Raw genomic sequence first — 19,615 nt, forward strand, 5'->3', positions numbered from 1 at the left:
GCATCACGTACAGTCATGAACACGCGAAATGCGAACGCGTAAATATGGACCAGAACACACAAATAGCGCGATTTATATCCATGCAAGTCAAAATGACGCGTAGCTTAGTTACAAAAACTCCCACCTCCCCTCGCGGGAACCCCTGTGTAGATGCGACGCATAGGCGGAGCGGCGAAGGGACCGCGTTTTATAGCGCGCATAACGTTGAGGGGACTGCGTAAGCCGGCCCCAGTCGATGACGACGTTGGCGTACTTGTAAAGCGGCGTGGACTCTAAGTGTTTAAGCCAAGCGTGGATGTTGCTTCGCCGGAGAACGGCACACTGGTTATTTGCGCAGCGCGCCCGAAGAAGAGGAAACCGCGGAAGAGAGAGTACTGCACATGCGCCGGCCCCAGCGCGTCTGCCGCGGCTATGACGCAACACAATCCACTTTAATCCAATCCAATCGAATCCAATCCAATTCCCCTCGCGAGAGAGTGTTCGCTGTCGGATAGGAGAGGGGGTGAGCGGCGGAGAGCGCAGCTGGCGCGGCGAGGAGAATGGGGGAGGGGTGGACAACGCCGACGACGACGACGCCGGAGGGACAAGGCGAGTGAATCAGATGCTCTGCATCTAAAAACAAAGTTGGTAAATGTGGTTTTTCCAAACATACAAGAGCGCGCCATTATTGGATCTCAACGAACAGCATTTTTCAATTTTGGGTGTTTTGTGGTTCAAATTTTCGTGTTCGCATTTCATTTATTCATGACTGTACCTTGCGAAGGACATTCTAAAGGACACCAGAATCTGAAATCTTGAGCGATACATTACGCTGCGCAAGTCGTCGAAGCAGATTCTTCTAACGGTGCACGCATTTTCAGCGTAGTCCGATGTATCGCCGCAACTGAGGTTGCACAAAATGGAAGTTCGCCTCTCCTACGCTCTGTAATTAATCCTATGTAGGGTTCCATTCAGCGGCGTACGTGGTTATCGCAGTCAGGTCATTAGGTCAAAAATAAATCAGTTTTTCCGCAGCAAATCTGACAAAAATTAATGCACGAATGCATAAGTAAGCACAAAAACTATCCAGACATATCCAGAAATTGTCATGTCACAAATGCTACCATAATAATTATTATATAAAAATACCAAAAATGCAGCCTTAAGTGCCAGCTCGGGAAATATTTGTATGTGGTGAAAGCTTGATCACACAATTTGAGCGTTTATAAACTTCACTGTACGCGCTAAGTATTCTGTCGCGATTTGTGCGCGAGCGCGCCGGAATTCAATAGCCACGCATATGCGATTTTTCCCTGCACCGTATGCGCCATACGGCACTTTCAACATTTGTGTTTCCATAGCCCCATGTTAGCACATAGCCCCGAGTTAGCACAAACAAGCTTCCGGGGGTTTTAGTGCCGTGACTATATGAGGCGATAATTCCGACGACGACAGGGGACGCCAACAGCTCCAGCTCCTAAAACTCTAATAATAAGCCGGACACTTAGAAATGTGTCCGGCTTTAAAAGCCGTGACGGGAACGACTTGTGTGTGCAGGACCTTGGTTTTTACAGCGAAGCTGTTTTGCGGCCGAAAGGGAGGATTCTTTATTAGGAAAAGCTCCAACTGCGCAAGGGCCCCTTCGTCAGTCTCCATGTGGGCAGCGCATCGCACCGGGGTAACGTGGTGTCGTCCTCCGCTAGGCGGCGCAGCTCTTGTAGGGAGAAGTCTGGGGCAGTCAGGGCGGTGCTCTCATCACGAGGGTGAGGTGATTCGGATGGTGAGGGGTGTAGGCGCTTCCGCTCCGACGCGATGGATGGGCCTGTAAGTGGGATGGTTTGAAGTGAGGCAGATGAAATGGTGCAATATGGATGAGCCTCACGAGTTCTGATAAGAATTGTGTTCGTCTATCGGGGCGCGTTGACAAAGAAATCGCACGCGCTCGCTCCAGGGGTAGTAGACATTGCTCCGACGCTCTCAGTTTAAATTAGGTATCTTGTAAAAAATCATGCTGAAATCGGCCGCAAAGACGACTCTATCATTATTCCAAGTTCCGTTTACTTATTGTAGTTAGTTCACAGTGAAGTGGTACAAGTTACAGAATTCTCGTCTGCGTCAATACAGGGCCGTCTACGCAGGAAGTAAAGGTCACAGAAAGCGGCTGCAACTCATGTTTTATTGAAACTGTCCCGAAGCAAATTACGAGAAGTAGTTTAGCATTAATTCTAAGGAAGGTATGCGCTGTGCCGTTATTCGATCAATATAGTAAGTCACCATACATAACTCGATATACTTATCCACCAATACAGCTTCGCTGGTCTTCCACTTTCATAATACTGTAAGTGGTAATTTTTTGAATATTTTTATCCCTCTATTCCGTCATTTTTTTCACACATGTCCTATGCCCTCGCGCAGGTTAACCAACCGGACGTCGTCATTGGGTTCACCTCCCCGTCTTTCCTTTTGCCTTTTCTCTCTCTTGTTTTTCTTTCTCTTCGTCTGTCTGGCTTTCTTCCTTCTTTCTTTCTTCCTTTCTTTCTTTCTTTCTCTTTCTTTTTTTCATCTCTCTATTTCTCTCCCTTTCCTTCTTTCTCCCTTTTTTCTTGCTTTCACTGTGTTTTTCTCTTTCCCTCTTTCTTCCTTTCTCTTACTTTCTTTATCTCTTGCTTTTTTACATTTCCTTGCTGTCTATCTCTCTAGATGGCTATACGAACCCGAATTATGGAGCCTCACTTTATATAGCGAGCTTTAATTCGTGTACTAGTACACGTATCTTCAAAACTAATTAAGCGACGCCTTTAAGGCAAATCTATAACGGTGCCAGGTTTGCCGTATTTGCAACAATTAATTCATAGTGATGTTACTTTTTTCGTGTCTTCCCTATATATATTGGATCCAGTACTCCCCAATGTCTCGTTTCAGACAGATTCTACAGCTAGCGACTGTTTGGTTGCTTTTGTCTTTCACGAGGTTTTTCTTGCACATATCTGTCTGGAGGCGCGCTGTCATATAAGCGTCATTGATCTCAAACGCTTTCATTTTGTAGCTTCCAAGATATCTTTATTTGTGTTATTAAACGGTTTTGCAGATTCCTTATCACGGCCACTCTTTTTATACGCTACCTCTGAGCTAGACACGTTTTGTAATCCTTGGAGGAGCCGCGGGCGAAGTTCACGCCGCTCAAGAAATTGTCAGCCGTGTCGATTTCAAAACGCCAAGAAGAGGCGGGCGCTCCCGTTCTGTTTGACTTGCTCGCGGGATCCGTGCGGCAGAGCCGAACTTCAACCCTGCATGCGTTACGAAACTCCATGGTCTCGCTTTGCAAACACTGCGGGGCAGATTGCGACAGTTCCCTGGAACAGGAGACACTATTACAGGGCCTGCAGGTTCTTTGGCGCGATATTTCAACTAGGTAAAAGTGTGTCACGCTGCGGGTGCGCTGAGACAGCTAGTGTATGTCAAATAGTGGAACGCTTCGGTCCATCTAGATAATCCCCCCCCCCCCTTCTTCCCTCTTTGGAAACAATTTTACGTACTTGCGGTTGGAGACCTGGGTTACAGAGCTGGTTTGCTCCCAGGTCACGCAAGTTTTATCCAACGCGACGTGCAATCGCTGTTCTCACCGGAGAAAGTGCGTGTGCGTGTGTATGTGCGTGTGTATACGCGCGTGCATATGTGCGTGGAGTGGAAATATGTGTGGGCGCGTGCGCAAGGAGGGGAATGTCACCTTGATGAGAGTATTTCTCCATTTTTTGACACGAAATTGTTTTATTCCGGGATACACAAACATTTGAGTGACGTCATGTCCATCACGGAAGTGACGCCAGTACAACGAAGCAAGCGGCCTGAAAAGGGTGCACTCCTGCACGCCGGGTCTTCTTGCGGAGAAGCAACCTTTAGAACCGAAAAGTACGTTATACTTAAGGCTGTTCGTTTTCGAGTTTTATATTTTAACACGGAAGTGTTTAATGTCGGGATACACCGAGATTTCACTGACGTCATACCAGTCACGGAAATGACGCCAGTACACCTTTGCCGAAGCGACCCGCCAGCAGGACTTCTTTCGCCAAACACACCCACAAGACAGCCGCCGACCCGCAAATCATGCTCAGCTGCAGATTTCGATGTACATTTCACTTTCGTGTTTTCGGATTCCTATGGCAGAGGAATCAGCAACAATTTTTTTTTTATTTTTGTTTCTTCATGCTTATCTTTAATCCTGCGACGACGCTGTCCTGAAGCCTCTGGACTCTCTGAACATGGCAATCTTGTCCGCATATCCCAAGTGGTTCAGATATTCTCCCTGACTTTTCCCAGGCAGGCTTCTTTGATAGACACTGTAGGCAGGCTGCTAACGATTTCAAAGAGTTAATGTCCTCTTGCCTCCCGTCCTTCGTGATCGGGAACTTCTGAATCTTCTTGCGAACGATTCTACCACCTGTGCATCCCTCACTTATGTCCTCCGATGGTCCTATATGTACCCTGTTCTTTCACCGCATCCAGTACTGCGGTGGTGTTTACAGTCAAATGTTTTTTTTTCGAAGCCTATAAATACCACGTACAGTGGTTTATCATATTCCACATATTTTACTATTGCCAGTATATGACATTAACGTGATAATATATCACGTAGCCTTTCTTAAATCCAGCCCGTTCTCTAAGTTTTTGCGAGCCAGGTGCCGCTTATGCTGTTCACTATTGCCTCGTAGTAGTGGTTGTGGAGCGGTCTTCAGAGGTAAATATTCTGCGGCGATAGCCGCTGCGGGAACAGCGAAAACACAAGCGTTCGCAGCCGGTGCCATCCCAGCGGGTTCTGCGCACATTCCCGATAGAGCAACGTCGCGGTGCGCGCAGTGGTGAGCGAAGGTATTCATGGGAATGTTGAGCGACAATGGCGTGTCCTAGCTGAATCAAGATCTATCAAAGAGGTTAACTTCATCGTTTTATGCAATGCAGGGATGTCATGTAGCGGCGCCTTGGAACTTGTGTAGATCATCTGGCAGAGCGAGCGCGTAAAGCTGCAACTGAGCAAGTTCTAAAAAATCAACTCGTACCAGCATCGAGTACGTTGTCAAGGGCGCCGTGAAGTCTGTCGCCGGGCTCTAATTATCGCGCCCGCTTGCCGGGATCCTGCAAAAATTTTATGAAAACGCAATTTCACCGAAAGTGTTTACCTTGTGGTGTCCTTTCGCTTTCTCCTGTTCCTTTTGTCATAGTTTGTCAACCAAAACTGTCGCAAGCACAACATTGCCCGTTGCTCACAGGCACCCAGGGTGTCATTAGATACCGTGCAGAGCAGCCTCAGAGCAGTATCAATGAGGAGTGATGCTGCTCACGCTTTCTTACATAGCCCTAGAAAGCTTAGGTGCCCCCGTAGCATTTTAAACATTTATTTCTAACCCAACACTGCGTCTGAGCGGGGAACCGGCACCCTCCCAACTCCATTTTGAAAAATTAAAACAGAATCACCTATTCAAGCCGGAAAGGTCGGCACTGCCCAGGTCTTTTTAAAGATGTCAACATTGAAATAAATAAAAAACACAAAAAACATGTGACATTAAGCCTGTTTTATTCGCGCGGTTTCGTAGATGCAGGTAGAACAAACACCCGAAAACCTTGGCAAGAACGATTGTTGACCGTAGGTTCGAGTTAAAACATCGGCAGAACCTGTCTTCAGTGAGTTTTTGCCCTGCTGTGTGACAGATTTACGTCGAAAACTGAACTCACTTCAGCCATGAATGAGGACGGGGGAGACGTCCCCCGACCCTGCCTTTTTTCTACCACTTCTCGTAGGTTTTGAGTTCAAATAGTCCTTTTCCGTAACACCATTGCCGCCCAACTCCCTCCTGTCTTTACAATCCTCTTTCCTTTCAATTATTTCGTGCAATACAGCATCAGTATAGTAATCTCGCAAAATACAATACTTTCCAATATTCAAATACAGCATCTTTATTAGTACTGCACTACGTAGTGTTAACGAAATCGTTTACCAAACCTTTGCGATGTTTAGTTCTGCCAAAATGCTCCTTCATAGTTGTCAATTTTCGTCGCAAGAACATGTTTTGTCCAGCACGTCATCAACAGTTTATGGTGTGCTGAAAACTTCTATTCTCATGAGAAAACTTGTAGAATGGTTCAAGTATATCTCTAGAACCCCGAAGACGAATGAATAAAACAGGAAGCAATTAAGGGCATTAAAAATTTTAACCATGCACGATGAAGGTGGTTTAACGTTAGTCGTCAGCCAAGAATTTGTAAACATACTTGGAGCGCAAAACAAGCAAGGATGATGAACACGAAAAAACACCGCACGTTCTTGTTATACAGCGTGTTCCAAAGTTCTAAGTAGCCTTCCCAGCCGTGTGCGTTACTTCAGCTAACTATACTCGAAATCTTCGGAATCCCCGCCTCTGATTGGATCCGCATCAAGCAACGCTAACAAACCTGTTTGGGAGACAGCAACGAGCCAATTTGTTCAGCGCACGAAGGAATAAACCAGTGGGTATCGCTACGTCCGCGGTGTGCAGGTCCTTGGAGAACGCATTGGTTGTTTTTACTGGCGCTCACCTGATCGTGGACTCGCGGAAGTTCGCTGACAAGCGCGCTTGTTTGTTGCTGCTGTTCGCGCCCGTCTAGTTGCACTCCCTGGAGAGGAAGGAATAACAAGCCCGGGGCTGTTGTTGTTTTTTCTGTCTTGCAGTGTCACCCACTCGGATCACGTGCCCACCTTCTCGCCAGACACGTTTTTCCTCTTTCTGCTTCCTCCGTGAGTATTATAAACACAACTCCATCTTCTGTAAACTGCCCTCTGTTTACCTTTTACAGTTCGTGAACCTGACGTGATGGGGACAGGCCTTGTTTTACCTTTAAGTTTCGTACCTAGCACTTGTATGTATGTATGTATGTATGTATGTATGTATGTATGTATGTATGTATGTATGTATGTATGTATGTATGTATGTATGTATGTATGTATGTATGTATGTATGTATGTATGTATGTATGTATGTATGTATGTATGTATGTATGTATGTATGTATGTATGTATGTATGTATGTATGTATGTATGTATGTATGTATGTATGTATGTATGTATGTATGTATGTATGTATGTATGTATGTATGTATGTATGTATGTATGTATGTATGTATGTATGTATGTATGTATGTATGTATGTATGTATGTATGTATGTATGTATGTATGTATGTATGTATGTATGTATGTATGTATGTATGTATGTATGTATGTATGTATGTATGTATGTATGTATGTATGTATGTATGTATGTATGTATGTATACCCGCCGCGGTGGCTCAGTGGCTAAGGCGTTGCGCTGCTGAGCACGAGGTCGCGGGTTCGATTCCCGGCCGCGGCGGCCGCTTTTCTGATGGAGGCGAAAAGCAAAAACGCCCGTGTGTACGACATTTCGGCGCACGTTAAAGATCCCCAGGTGGTCGAAATTAATCCGGAGCCCTCCACTACGGCGCGCCTCATCGCCTGCGTTGCGTCGGCGCGTTAAACCCTACAATCAATCAATGTATGTATGTATGTATGTATGTATGTATGTATGTATGTATGTATGTATGTATGTATGTATGTATGTATGTATGTATGTATGTATGTATGTATGTATGTATGTATGTATGTATGCATGTATCTATTTTTTGTGCGGCGAAGAGGCAGCCCACCCGCTCAGGATATTTCAGTGACTCTCTTTTAACACGGAAGTGTTTTATACTTGTGCTACACAGTCGCTTCAGAGGCCTTCGGAAGGCCGTTGAACCGATTGTCTATCGAGTGCCCCATTGCAAATACATAGGAAGCAGTTGTGGAGGAGAGTCCAACTGTCAATTGAAAGTTACCATGTAACACAGGCAATTCCGGATACATTGTTTTCACCGACGTCATATCCGTCACGGAAGTGACGTCAGTACAACGGAGCAAGCGGCCTGTAAAGGGTGCACCCCTGCACACAGTCTTCATGCGGGGAAGCAACCTGTAACTAAAGAGTACTTTATACTTAGGGTTGTTCATTTTCGGGTTTTATATTTTAACACGCAAGTGTTTTATGCCGGTATACACCAAGATTTCCCTGACGTCATATCCGTCACAGAACTGACGCCGTATACACCTCTGCCGAAGCGACCCGCCAGCAGGACGCCGCTCGCCAAGCACACCGGAAAGACAGCCGCCGGCCCGCAAATCATGCTCGCCTGCAGACTTCGCTGCACATTTCACTTTCGTGTTTTACCGATTCCTATGACAGAGAAATCAACCAAGGTTTTTTTTTTTTTTCTGCTTTCCTCCTTCCCTGCAATTCTGTATTCTGATGCACTCAGTTGATATGACTTCCGGTTTCTGAAACGTTTACGGTTAGCTGGTTGTTTAGAGCATTACAGCCCAAGAATAAAAGATACAAACTTGACCTTGCAGAGGGTGATCGGGAGTGAATGTTGTTAGAAAACTGTTGAGCAACCGCAGTTCTTATCGGAAGAGGCGCTGCCGGGCAACGTCTTGTTTGCGCCGTTGTTGGAGGCAAGGGTTTGAACGTTTTATAAAAAATCGACGCGGATTGGTTGGGACCCAGTTGGATTTTTCTGACGCGGACTTTTTGAGCCGACGCCCGGGGTTTACTGTTTTCTTACGCCATCAGTAGGCGACGGCAAACAAACCGTGACAATCGTTGAAAGTTTTCGAGAAACGTTTATAGGAAAGAGCCTGATATCCGCTTGGACCGTAATGGCGAAAAAGAAATAAAATACAGGCGTACGAACTTTGCCTTCTGCTAAACGTTCGCGAAGAAAGTGTTCTAAGTCTTGTTTGCTTCTAAAACTGAGCGGGAAAAGCGGGAATTTTGTTGGGGGTGTTTAGAAAATATTTTGACTAAGTTTTTCGTCCGCTTGGGCTGCACCAAGAACCCTTTTCTAAGCAGAGGAAAGATAAAATGAAAAAAAAAAAGAAGAAAGCCGCGGAGAGCCGCCTTAAGGAACGCTCACACTTATCAACCTACTCAAAACCTACGGTTTTTTTAGGAATGTGCGGAGAGGATATTAATTTTGGGCCGCGCACAAGCGGATGCGAAGGTGTTAGTTGCATACGTTCGTCACAGGTTCGAACTTTACGGGCTGTAAACGCGCACTTCGGCGCCGGTGTCGACTCGTTCCGGGTTTTAAGAAAGTAAAGTGAATCTCATAATAGTAATAATAAAACATGCGAAGGTTGCTATTGCACTAGTGGACAGTTTGCGCATTGCACAAGGGCAAATCTGCTTACAGCCCAGCCAGCTCCCACGCTTGCATAAATCAAATTAAATACAGCGTCATTACACTTGTATTTCTGTGGTAATAACGAAAACATGTAAGAAAGTTGAGAGTGCCAGAAAATATGAAATCAGTAGCTGAAGGTCTGAAATGTCTTCTCCGCAGCCTTTTTTGCGCTGTTCCAAGTATGATGTACCAACATGCCCTTAGTAAAACATTTGTAAAACCTTAGTAAGTCGTTAGTAAAACCTTAATAAAACTTTAGTAAAACATTAAGTCATCTTCCTCAACTGACGTTGCTCCTCAACTAACGAGAACACCGCCCTCATATCATTTGAAGCGACTGCAGCCCCATGACGGGCTTATTTTTGCAGTAAACTAATCCCTCCTAATGAAGAGGTTCGTTCACTTATTCTAGGTCTACGTCTGAGAAACTTGTATAGTGTACGAAATACTCAGCGCAGATTAAGCGGTGAGGGAGGGGCATGGAAAAAGGATAATGTTACGTTCAGCTTCTAAGCCACACACGATTTTCAGGTGTACTTAGCGTAGTTTTAACTTGGAAATTGCACTTATTTGTACCATTTGCACTTATTGCATTTTGCACTTGTTTATTCCGCAGCGGATCAGTGGCAAAGCCACGCGGGGCCATGCCACGTGACTTGGCGCGTTGTCTTTTTTGGCAGCTTTTTGGACGAAGGCGACGAACAACGCGTGTGTGCTGATATATCAGCGCACGCTTGAGATCCCCCGGTGGACTACATTAATCCGTAGCCCTCCATTACATCGCTCTTAATAGCTCGGCTGTGTTAACTCAACGCAATAAAACGTCGAGATGTGAATCCGTATTGGCTTTCTGCTTGTAACAAACGGCGAAGGTCTGTTTTGAATCTGCAGAAAAGAGGCAATTATACGTAAAGTAAACTCTCTCTATAACGAAATCCTAGGGACAGGAAACTGACTTCATTATAAGTGATTCTCCGTTAAAAGCGAGAATGGTTTGCTTTCTCTTCATTGCAGTTAGACCGTGAAAAACTTCGCGTAACGCGAAACTTCGGATGAATCGAGGTTAGCTTAGGTTAGCTTGGGTTGGGTTGGGTTGGGTTGAGTTGGGCTGGGCTAATGACTCAATTAGACGCCCGTAGAAGCTTTTTTAGTGCGTGCATGCGTGAGTGGACTGAGCACAGATTTGAAAAGTAACTTAGTTGTCAGCCCGACGGATCGAACCCTGACCCTACTAATTTCTCATAATCCCCCTGCCATGACTCAACTTTTTCCGTCGTGGTATTAATAATTAAGAACACAGAACGGTTGTCACTAAATCAACAAGTCATGCGACGAGTTTGCAGTGTACAGAAGGTCGTCAATTAGAGCACCAGGACCTCGTCAATGTTTCACATCCGTGGAATTTACATAAAGCAACGGGCGAGCGATCCGACTCTTCACATACACAAGGGATATACGACGAAAAAGGTCACAGTTCGAGGCACGTGGTAACCGAGTGTTAAACATATCGTTGCGAAAGTTGCGTTCTGTGTACTTAGAGAATATTGTGAGAACGATAGTCAAGAAATGTTGATAATCGTTTATTGGAGTGGAAGACGGTGTTTGTGGGTGGCCTTCCTTTCACCCAAACCTTTACCAAATAATCCGCCTTCAGCGGACGAAGGTTCGTCAGCGCGCATAGACATGGGCTGGGCATAACAATAAAACATGAGTCAAAGGAGATATTAGATCGTGGGCCACATGACCGCTAGATAGACCCACCCATGTGGCGCCACGAAACTGAACTGCACCAAGCCTCTTTACATACAAGCACAAGGCACATACACGCCCGCACAAGACGGGGAGGGTGTGACAGAGAAAGAGAGATAATTTGGCAAGGATGTATGAAAACTGCTCGAACCCCATTGGGAGTGCAGGCTCCTTTGCTTTACTGCTTGCTTTCTTGCTTTCTTGCTTTCTTGCTTTCTTGCTTTCTTGCTTGCTTGCTTGCTTGCTTGCTTGCTTGCTTGCTTGCTTGCTTGTTTGCTTTTGGCAGTTTCACGTTCGCAATGAACGCTTGCGGCGATTTCCTTATGGAAAGGTTACTCGCAATTTTTTTGTAAATCTCGGTCGTCACTTTCTGCACTTAGTATCTATCGTCTCCCTGTAAAAGTAATAGCAGAACCCACTGGAAAGGCTTGGGCATCCGTGTATGCACTCGTGGGCATACACTTGTGACACACCCGCCGCGGTAGCTCAGTGGCTATGGCGTTGTGCTGCTGAGCCCAAGGACGCGAGTTCAATTCCCGGCCGCGGCGTACGCTTTTCTGATGGAGGCGAAAAGCGAAAACTCCCGTGTGTGCCCGATTTCGGCGCACGTTAAAGACCCCCAGGTAGTCAAAATTAATCCGGAGCCCTCCACTACGGCGCGCCTCATCGCCTGTGTAGCGTTGGCGCGTTAAACCCTACAATCAATGCACTTATTATGACATCACATGCCGGACTTCTTACGCCCTGCCGAGAGTACGTGGCAATTTGTCGTTATGAGCTCTCTTGCTCGGGAAAATACGCCGAGAGTGCGAACCTTGGGGATAGTTGTCACACGCGTACATATTCGCCCAATAAAGGCGGCCATCTCTGGATCTCTGGCATGTGCTCCCGCCCAGTTATTTTAGGCGCCAACGTATTGAACGTTCTCTGTACACAAATACGCGCATGCATGTGACGATATGCCGAACTTGCCTCGGCGCAAGGGCGATCGTTGTTTGCTTGCCACTCCTTCGGTGTCATAATCGCAACGAAAGTGGAATTCCGGTGATGGTTTGGAAGGACTGCGACCTGGCTGCTTTTCTGCATAGCTCCGCATGATTACATTACGCACTTACTGCATGCCGAAATGGGAAATCAGAGCAACAAAGCGTGTTACAGTCAATATGATTGTTATTAAAATATTATTCATACCATCGTTATTATTAATGTGGTTATTACTAATGAATTTTGTGTTTGCCCTCGTTAGCTCTTCCGTGGGGTATCGCATTTAAGTTTCATGTGCGGATTTTGGCCTCATATTAGTTCTTTGCGTGCGTGCGTGCGTGCGTGTGTGTGTGTGTGTTTGCTCGTGTGTTTTTTCGTGTTCGTGTTCGTGTGTGTTTGTTCGTGTGTGTGTTCGTGTGTGTGTTCGTGTTCGTGTTCGGCCAGTGGGAACATACTAGGTGCTTGTCGAACACCGTTTCTTTTTGTTGTGTGTGTGTCCTTTATGCACACGCTACAGCATCGCGTCGTTGGTGCGGCCCTTTCTGCGTACTATTCCGGCGACGTTCACGTTCCTTAATCTTTTGTCTCTGCGTGGTGACCTTGTTGTTTATTTCGATAGCTGCTTTTCTCAGGCAATTCCATTTGGTTACAACGCAGGAAGAGTTCTCCTAGCTATGGAATCTGTCTAAATATAAATAATGAGTAGAGCAAGGGAGACAAACGTTAAAAAATCGACGTCTATGTCCATTCATTGTTTCAGAGTGAATCTGTACCCACTCCAATTGGAATTAGGAGCGCAGGAGTGACTAACTTTTGCCGAACAGTTGGCGGTCCTTGGGATGCCCGTATAGCGTGCTCGCCGATTGATCTGTTTACGGCTTCCCCCGGCAGCGGACACACGAGCGCTGTCTCTCATTGCCACTGCCCTGGCGTTATTCCAGCACTCTTTGTTCGCAACGCCCCCTTTGTCTGTTTCTCGCCTTTTTACGCCTCCGCCCGGCATTTGTTGTTCGTTCGCATGGCAACTACTGGTCTTTTATTTCCGACGTACGTTTCTTTTTCTCCGTATTCGTGTTTTGTTTCGTCTCTTCTTTCATCCCAATGCGTCCTTGCGGACATGACACAACAAATGACGCCTGCCCTTGCCGCGTTTTGTTTGCGCCCGCGCTTGGCATCGCATGATCTAAGTATATGCGTGCAAACGTATTATCCCATGACGTGAGCGTTGTTTAACCTTTTATCTATGCACAGCTACCTTGTTGCACTTTTATGGATGGCTGGCCCTTCTTGACGGCTTGGCGGTGGGGACTTTAAAAAGGAAGGAATTAGAGCCAAAACACTTGCTGGAATTGTTGTACATCGCATAGCATTCATGGTTTTATTGTCTTCGTGGCGCTTTCTTTTCATGCGTTCTGGTGGAGTTCACCGAATCTGTGAGGTTTAAACCAGGTGAACGCAGTTGTTGGCGCGGGTTTTTTGTTTTGTTTTTGTTGGGTTTGGCGACGCTCGCGACAGCGCGAGCAAGAATATCTTCTAATTTTTTTTCTGCTTTTACGTCGTCGTTTTTCGACGCCGTTTTTAACCGATAGCATCTCTCAGTTGTTGATTTTGTTTTATTCGTTACAACAAAGCGCCCAAACCCACATAACTAGGCTCTGTGTATCAGGCTCCTTTAAGCCAAGCGTATAGTAGTACTTCACAGCAATACTAGTATTAAAGCGCAAAAGTCTGGTTTCGGCGGTTTTGGAATATTCACACGTTGGGCTCTACTTCAATACGCAAACAACTGGGGAAGCCGAATTGTTTACACATCGTTCTTTTATTCTTAGCCTAGGTTATGACTGCTGTTAATAGCAATAATATTATCACTTGTTAATGTATTGTTATTTATAAGTAGCAACGCGGTAGTGCAGACCAGCCGTGGGAAATCAATCCGTTAGTATTCATTTCTGTTGCCGTTTAAATTTGAGCTTAACACTGGGACTCCAGAATTGTGAAAATTTTTTGCCTCTTTTTCAATTCGAACGCCACTTGATCCAGAAATCATCCCCGTTCCGTGTCTCACGGTCGCTCTATTCAATTGAGTTGCAGTGCCCATGTTATCCGACTCCGAAATGTATACCGTGGTTTTCCTGGTTGAGGGTCGTCGTCAGGAAACATTCTGAACCGTGCCCTATATAGTATTTCATTTTTAGCGAAGAAATCATATCCTCATTGTCCACGTTGCACGCAAACTAATTTTTTACAAAAATATCAGTTATTTAACCTCCGCTTTTATTATACATAGTGAATTGATTTCAGTAGAAACCTGCGTCAACCTAGTGAGGCTTTTTTTCGTACTTTTTTTTGCGCATTGCTAAAAAATACGCCGGTATCAGTTCCTTTCGGTTGACCTGGTTAACGGTCGGAAATGTGCTTTTATCCCCAGCGACAAACTACCTGCTTGCCACCATAATATTAGAAAAAAAATGCTTAGAAAGACGGAGAACTACCAAGGGTGCACATAGCCCACAAAAGCCGGGACACCCGCATGTCAGAAGTGCGCAAGTCAGCATAATAATGCAAGAGACTGACGCAAAACTAGCAGAGCAGGGAGAATAAAGCCTGCCCTTTTTCCGTGCTCTCCGCATTGTGCTGGCACAATGGTGTACGTGCCATATTTTAAAAAGTGCGCGCTCCGCGAACAGTGCGCGTCGCGTGTGTGCAGCCACGAGTGTTGTCGGCTGCGATGCGTTTTATAAATAGAGGCTGCGCATTCCGAACTGCCAAGGATTAAAAAAAAAACATTTTTCGGCTCATTTCGTCCTCCTTCACTTTCGAGGGGGCGGTCGAAATGGAACTGCGCTTGCGAAGTCCGCGAGGGTGTATAACTGGGGGGCAGCTCGACGGGTATACGAGTCGGGCTGTGCTGTTTTACATTAATCGCATTCCTTGAACGGCCGCCCTCTTTTCCTGAGAACCGCCGCAAAGTTTCTAGGCGGCCTCAGTATTGCCACAGGGCGGCGCCCGCCTTTTTGTGGATCTCGGTTTGTTTATTCTGTCCGACTGTCCTGTCTGCGAATTTTCTCTGCCGGCATCACGCCGTTTTCAAACCACGCGCCGCCACCTCGGGTGCATACTGCTCGCGTTCAGTCCCCCGCGTTACATCGCCCGCCTAGGCCTTTCTTGGGTCGTTGCACTCTTGCCTTGTTTATATTTATGTACTGGTCCGATGGGAGCTTTAAACAGTTCTATTTGGCCTCACTGGATTGAAACCAAACATTGAAGCTTAGGGTTATGTTACGTTTCAGTGTTCAGTAAGTTCTGTAACTTATTTGGAGTGATAGCATCGACTGCGTTGTGATGTTGAATGAATGCCTCGGCATCCTTCATTGCGATTATTTCTAATCTTTTGAGAGCGTATTCTCGTTTGGTTACTGAGTTTGGGAGGTCATGTGATGACTCTTGAAGGAACAACAGGTAGGCCTTACGACATATTAGATGCGACGCATCTCTTTCACTCGCCTTGTCCCTCCGGCGTCGTCCGGCGTAGTCCGCATCCCTCCCCCATTCTCCTCGCCGCGCCAGCTGCGCGCTAGCGCCGCTTTAACCGCAGCGCCATCTGCGTGTTAGCGCTCGCCGGCGCTCGCTCCGTCGCCGTGCCAGCTGTGCGTGGGTGCGGGTTAGCGCGCAGCTTGCGCTCGGTTAACACATGCGCATGCGCTGCTATGCGCTGCTCTCTCTCATTCCGCTGCATATAAACGCGGTAACTGCGCCGCTCCGCTCAGTCGTTCCGCCGCCGCTCCCCCGATGACATCCTCCGATGACCACCGATGATTTGAATGGAGACTAACAGGCCTGCTATCGCGATGATCGGCGCAACCGTAACAAGCACCGGCCACCCCGATAAAAAATTTACACAATCTTCCCGCGAGGGGAACCATGGGGTAGATGCGACGCATCGGGGGTGAACATGCTGCGTAAAATATGGACACACAACAACAATGGACACGCTAACATAACGGAAACGCAACAGAAACCCCCATGTGTCGCATCTACCCCATGGTTCCCCTCGTGGGACGATGGTGTGACTTTTTTATTATTATTTTTTATTTATTTAATACAGTGCGCCTTTCTCAGGCTCATACAGGGTGGGAGTGCAAATTACACTCGCGCGTATAAATAAAGCAATATCGCACATACAGAACGAACAACACAATCGCAAGATGCCGATGAAAATAAAACTGAACGATGAAAGCTATTAGACATAATCATGGCTGCAAGCTGCAAAACATCATCGTGGCATCCGCAGATGGTACCGTGATCAGTGTGTTCGGAAGCGCTCACAGACAAACAAAAAGGGAAACTTTTACTCTTCATAAAACTGTCTTTCTACATTTCGAACAAATGTATCTGCAGAGGCAAAATTAACGATTTCACGTGGCAGTGCATTGCACCCTTCCACTGTTGACAGGAATGGTGGAATAGTGAGGGATAGGGCGAAAAAATCGATCAAGGTAAATACGGACGTGGAAAGTTGAGCGAGAACACCGGGGCACGCGAGTTAATCCACTTGAGATGAGATAGGAATGTTTAGAAGGGGCTTGGGTGGGCGTTCGTCCGCAGGTTGAGTAATGGTGACGACGTTTATGACTACTATGATAATAGTAGCGGTATCAACGATGATGGGGGCGTGAGTCTAAGGCGATGTAAGATTAGAATGCCGGTGGAGGGAGAGCGCAGAGAGGAACTTAGTTAAGGACAGCCTCCGGTAAAGGACAAAATTTAGTTTGAGCCTGCCACCAATAGCAGTGATAAAATTAATAGTACAACAGAGATACCTTAGATTCTTTTGTGTGATAACGCGTGTCATCGCCCCGTTGTATTAACCGGTTGGCTAGGATTCCAGGATTTCTCAGAGCGCTAAAACTAAATATTACGCGAGTGAAGCCGAAAAAAAATTAGTTTTATTATTTCAGTGTCACTTCAATGTCGAACGTTCAATCCGGTTATCGATTCGAGCCTTGCTATGTCCATTCTATGGTCGTACAATCGCATTATAGTTCCTTCTTACGATTAAAGCAACCAGCTGCAGTGCGTGAAAGTGCTTCTTCGCAGATACGAAACACGTTTTAAGGCATAACGTCTCTTAAAAACGGTGTATTTATTAGCGAATTGTCAACAATTATAATTGATTACGTTATAAATTCTGGAAGTCATTATATTATGCATTTCCATTTTTTCCAGAAACTTGCAAAGACGTTTCAAAATTCCCCAACTCATGTAGGTCCCACAGAAATGCAGCTGACCCGCCGCGGTGGCTCCTTGGCTAAGGCGTTGCGCTGCTGAGCACGAGGTCGCGGGTTCGATTCCCGGCCGCGGCGGCCGCTTTTCTGATGGAGGCGAAAAGCAAAAACGCCCCTGTGTACGAGATTCCGGCGCACGTCAAAGATCCCCACGTGGTCAAAATTAATCCGGAGCCCTCCACTACGGGGGCGCCTCATCGCCTGCGTTGCGTCGGGGCGTTGAACCCTACAATCAATCAATCAGAAATGCAGGGGGAAGATTATAGACATATGAAGATAGCGTTAAGTTTAAATGGTTTACAAAACTTTTTTCGCTTTTGATACGCATGCCTGAAGGCATAATGATACGTTGGTAGCAGTAGTCTTTTTTTTTAATAGAGCTTTCCGGTTAGGCCCGCTAGTACTGCTTTGTATATGTTTCGGGGATTTTATCGCCTCAATGGTCTGTAGAACAGGCACACGGTAAGAACAAAGCAACCGAATGGCTGCAGCATGCTTCAGTCGGTCGTTTAAACGAAGCTTGTAGAACCGATTATACACCTTAATTCGACCAGCCCAATTTTCCTGTTGCTGCGCTCATCGACATCCGATTATATTCCTCTAGAAACGACTGCTTACTCGACAGGGTTGCCTTCCTGGCACCACAAGGTGCTTCGGAATTTCGATTTCCGCGACGGCTATCAGCGTCTATCTCCGGCAACGAGGCGCTTAAAACTTCGTGCGTCCCATATTTCAGGTAAATTGGAAGATTTCCTTTTTTTTTTTTTTTTTTTGGCGGCGTACCAACGGCATTTTTGCTCGTTCAGTAATAAATACCTCCTCCGATGTAAGTCAAATTCTCCGGTCAGGTACCGGGGCGTACGCTTTCGTTGCGGTCTTCGACTCCCTTTTTTGGCGTTACTGTCTCTCGCTGCATTTCGCGCGCCATTAGTGCTGGGCCGCTGCGTCGAAATTGGAGCATGCCTTTTTTCGTGAGCGTCATTAGCGTTAGATAGTTCTTTTTTTATTTTTGTTTTCTTAATCGCGGGGAAATTTGGCTTTGTAGTTTATTGTTCGACTGCCTTCATTTCCATCGTTTATTATTCGGGGGGGCTGACGAAAAATATATTTTCGGGTCCCGCGCAAGTTAGGTAGTGCAGCGCAGTACACGAGCAAGGAAACTGAATTCAAGCGAGCGGGCTATCGTGTTGGTGTGCTGGGCGAAATTCTTGGAAAGCAAGAAAGCACAGCAGGCGAAAAAAAGTACGGTCGTTTAAAAGAGTGGACGTAAATAAATGATGTACTGCGCGCATTGCGGGAAGAATACCACAGCTGTGTGTACAATGAGTGTGTGGTCCTTGACTAACGTTAAACACTATGAAGAGTTTGTGTGAAAATTCCAGTGTGGAGACGTTGTCGCCGAATGACTTGGAATGAAGAAAAGGCGCAACTAGTTGCTTCTAAATGCATTCTTGGAGAATTTAGCGCCCCTTAGCAACACGGACACGAGATGAAACAGGACCAGAGCTTACTATTAACAGAAACTATAGAAAGAAGAATATACGACACCATAGAATCTATACTGCCAGTAGGCTCCACCGCACTTACCCATTGATTTTAGGAGCTTTATGCTCCTTATGCTTTTTTTTTCTTTAGGAGAGTTCCTTCTTTTTTAGAAATATCCAACAAATTCAGAAACTCCAAATGAATGCACTGCGTGTACCCTTTCGATTATGAAAAGCCTAGGCTATCTCACGAGTTGCGTGATCGTGGTGCTGTCTGTCTGTCTGTCTGTCTGTCTGTCTGTCTGTCTCTGTCTGTCTGTCTGTCTGTCTGTCTGTCTGTCTGTCTGTCTGTCTGTCTGTCTGTCTGTCTGTCTGTCTGTCTGTCTGTCTGTCTGTCTGTCTGTCTGTCTGTCTGTCTGTCTGTCTGTCTGTCTGTCTGTCTGTCTGTCTGTCTGTCTGTCTGTCTGTCTGTCTGTCTGTCTGTCTGTCTGTCTGTCTGTCTGTAAAGTACGGGCTACGACAGCATTTGACAAAGCGCACATTCAAGCAGCACCCCGCCTGGACCACGACATCCTGCCAGGACAGGGTAATATAGAGAGAACAACGTTCTCCTTAAAAGGAACGAATCAGCATTCGCGGCAGACTGCGATACTTTCGAAATAGGTGCACCGAATTTCTAGCAAAAGCACCTGGATTTCGGACCCCTTTTCTATTCGTAATTATGGTGCTACTCTTGGTTTTTTGTTGTATGCTGACTGCTTGAGTAGCACTGCGATCAGCATAGTCATAGAGAACCACTTTTACTCCTTCCCACATCACCTTCAAATCGAAGGACCAGTTAACCCTCATAAACGCTTCGAAAATGA

At 46.2% G+C, this 19,615-nt stretch overlaps 1 protein-coding gene across 6 annotated transcripts in view; it reads left to right on the forward strand.

The window, feature by feature from the left end:
• Nucleotides 1–19,615, forward strand: part of LOC144145047 (sodium/hydrogen exchanger 3-like) — a 349,094-nt gene that overhangs the window by 256,722 nt on the left and 72,757 nt on the right. For 5 of the 6 annotated variants that reach the window (XM_077676545.1, XM_077676551.1, XM_077676552.1 and 2 more), the window contains exon 7: nucleotides 6,680–6,745. The exons of the other annotated variant lie outside the window; for it this stretch is intronic. In XM_077676545.1, coding sequence (XP_077532671.1) covers nucleotides 6,680–6,745 — 66 coding nt within the window. The remainder of the gene's footprint in view (nucleotides 1–6,679; nucleotides 6,746–19,615) is intronic. 6 annotated transcript variants of the gene reach the window in all.

Source organism: Haemaphysalis longicornis, unplaced genomic scaffold, assembly GCF_048455015.1.
Source record: "Haemaphysalis longicornis isolate Haplotype H1 unplaced genomic scaffold, Haemaphysalis longicornis Haplotype H1 scaffold_7, whole genome shotgun sequence".
In the NCBI taxonomy this organism is placed as follows: domain Eukaryota; kingdom Metazoa; phylum Arthropoda; class Arachnida; order Ixodida; family Ixodidae; genus Haemaphysalis; species Haemaphysalis longicornis.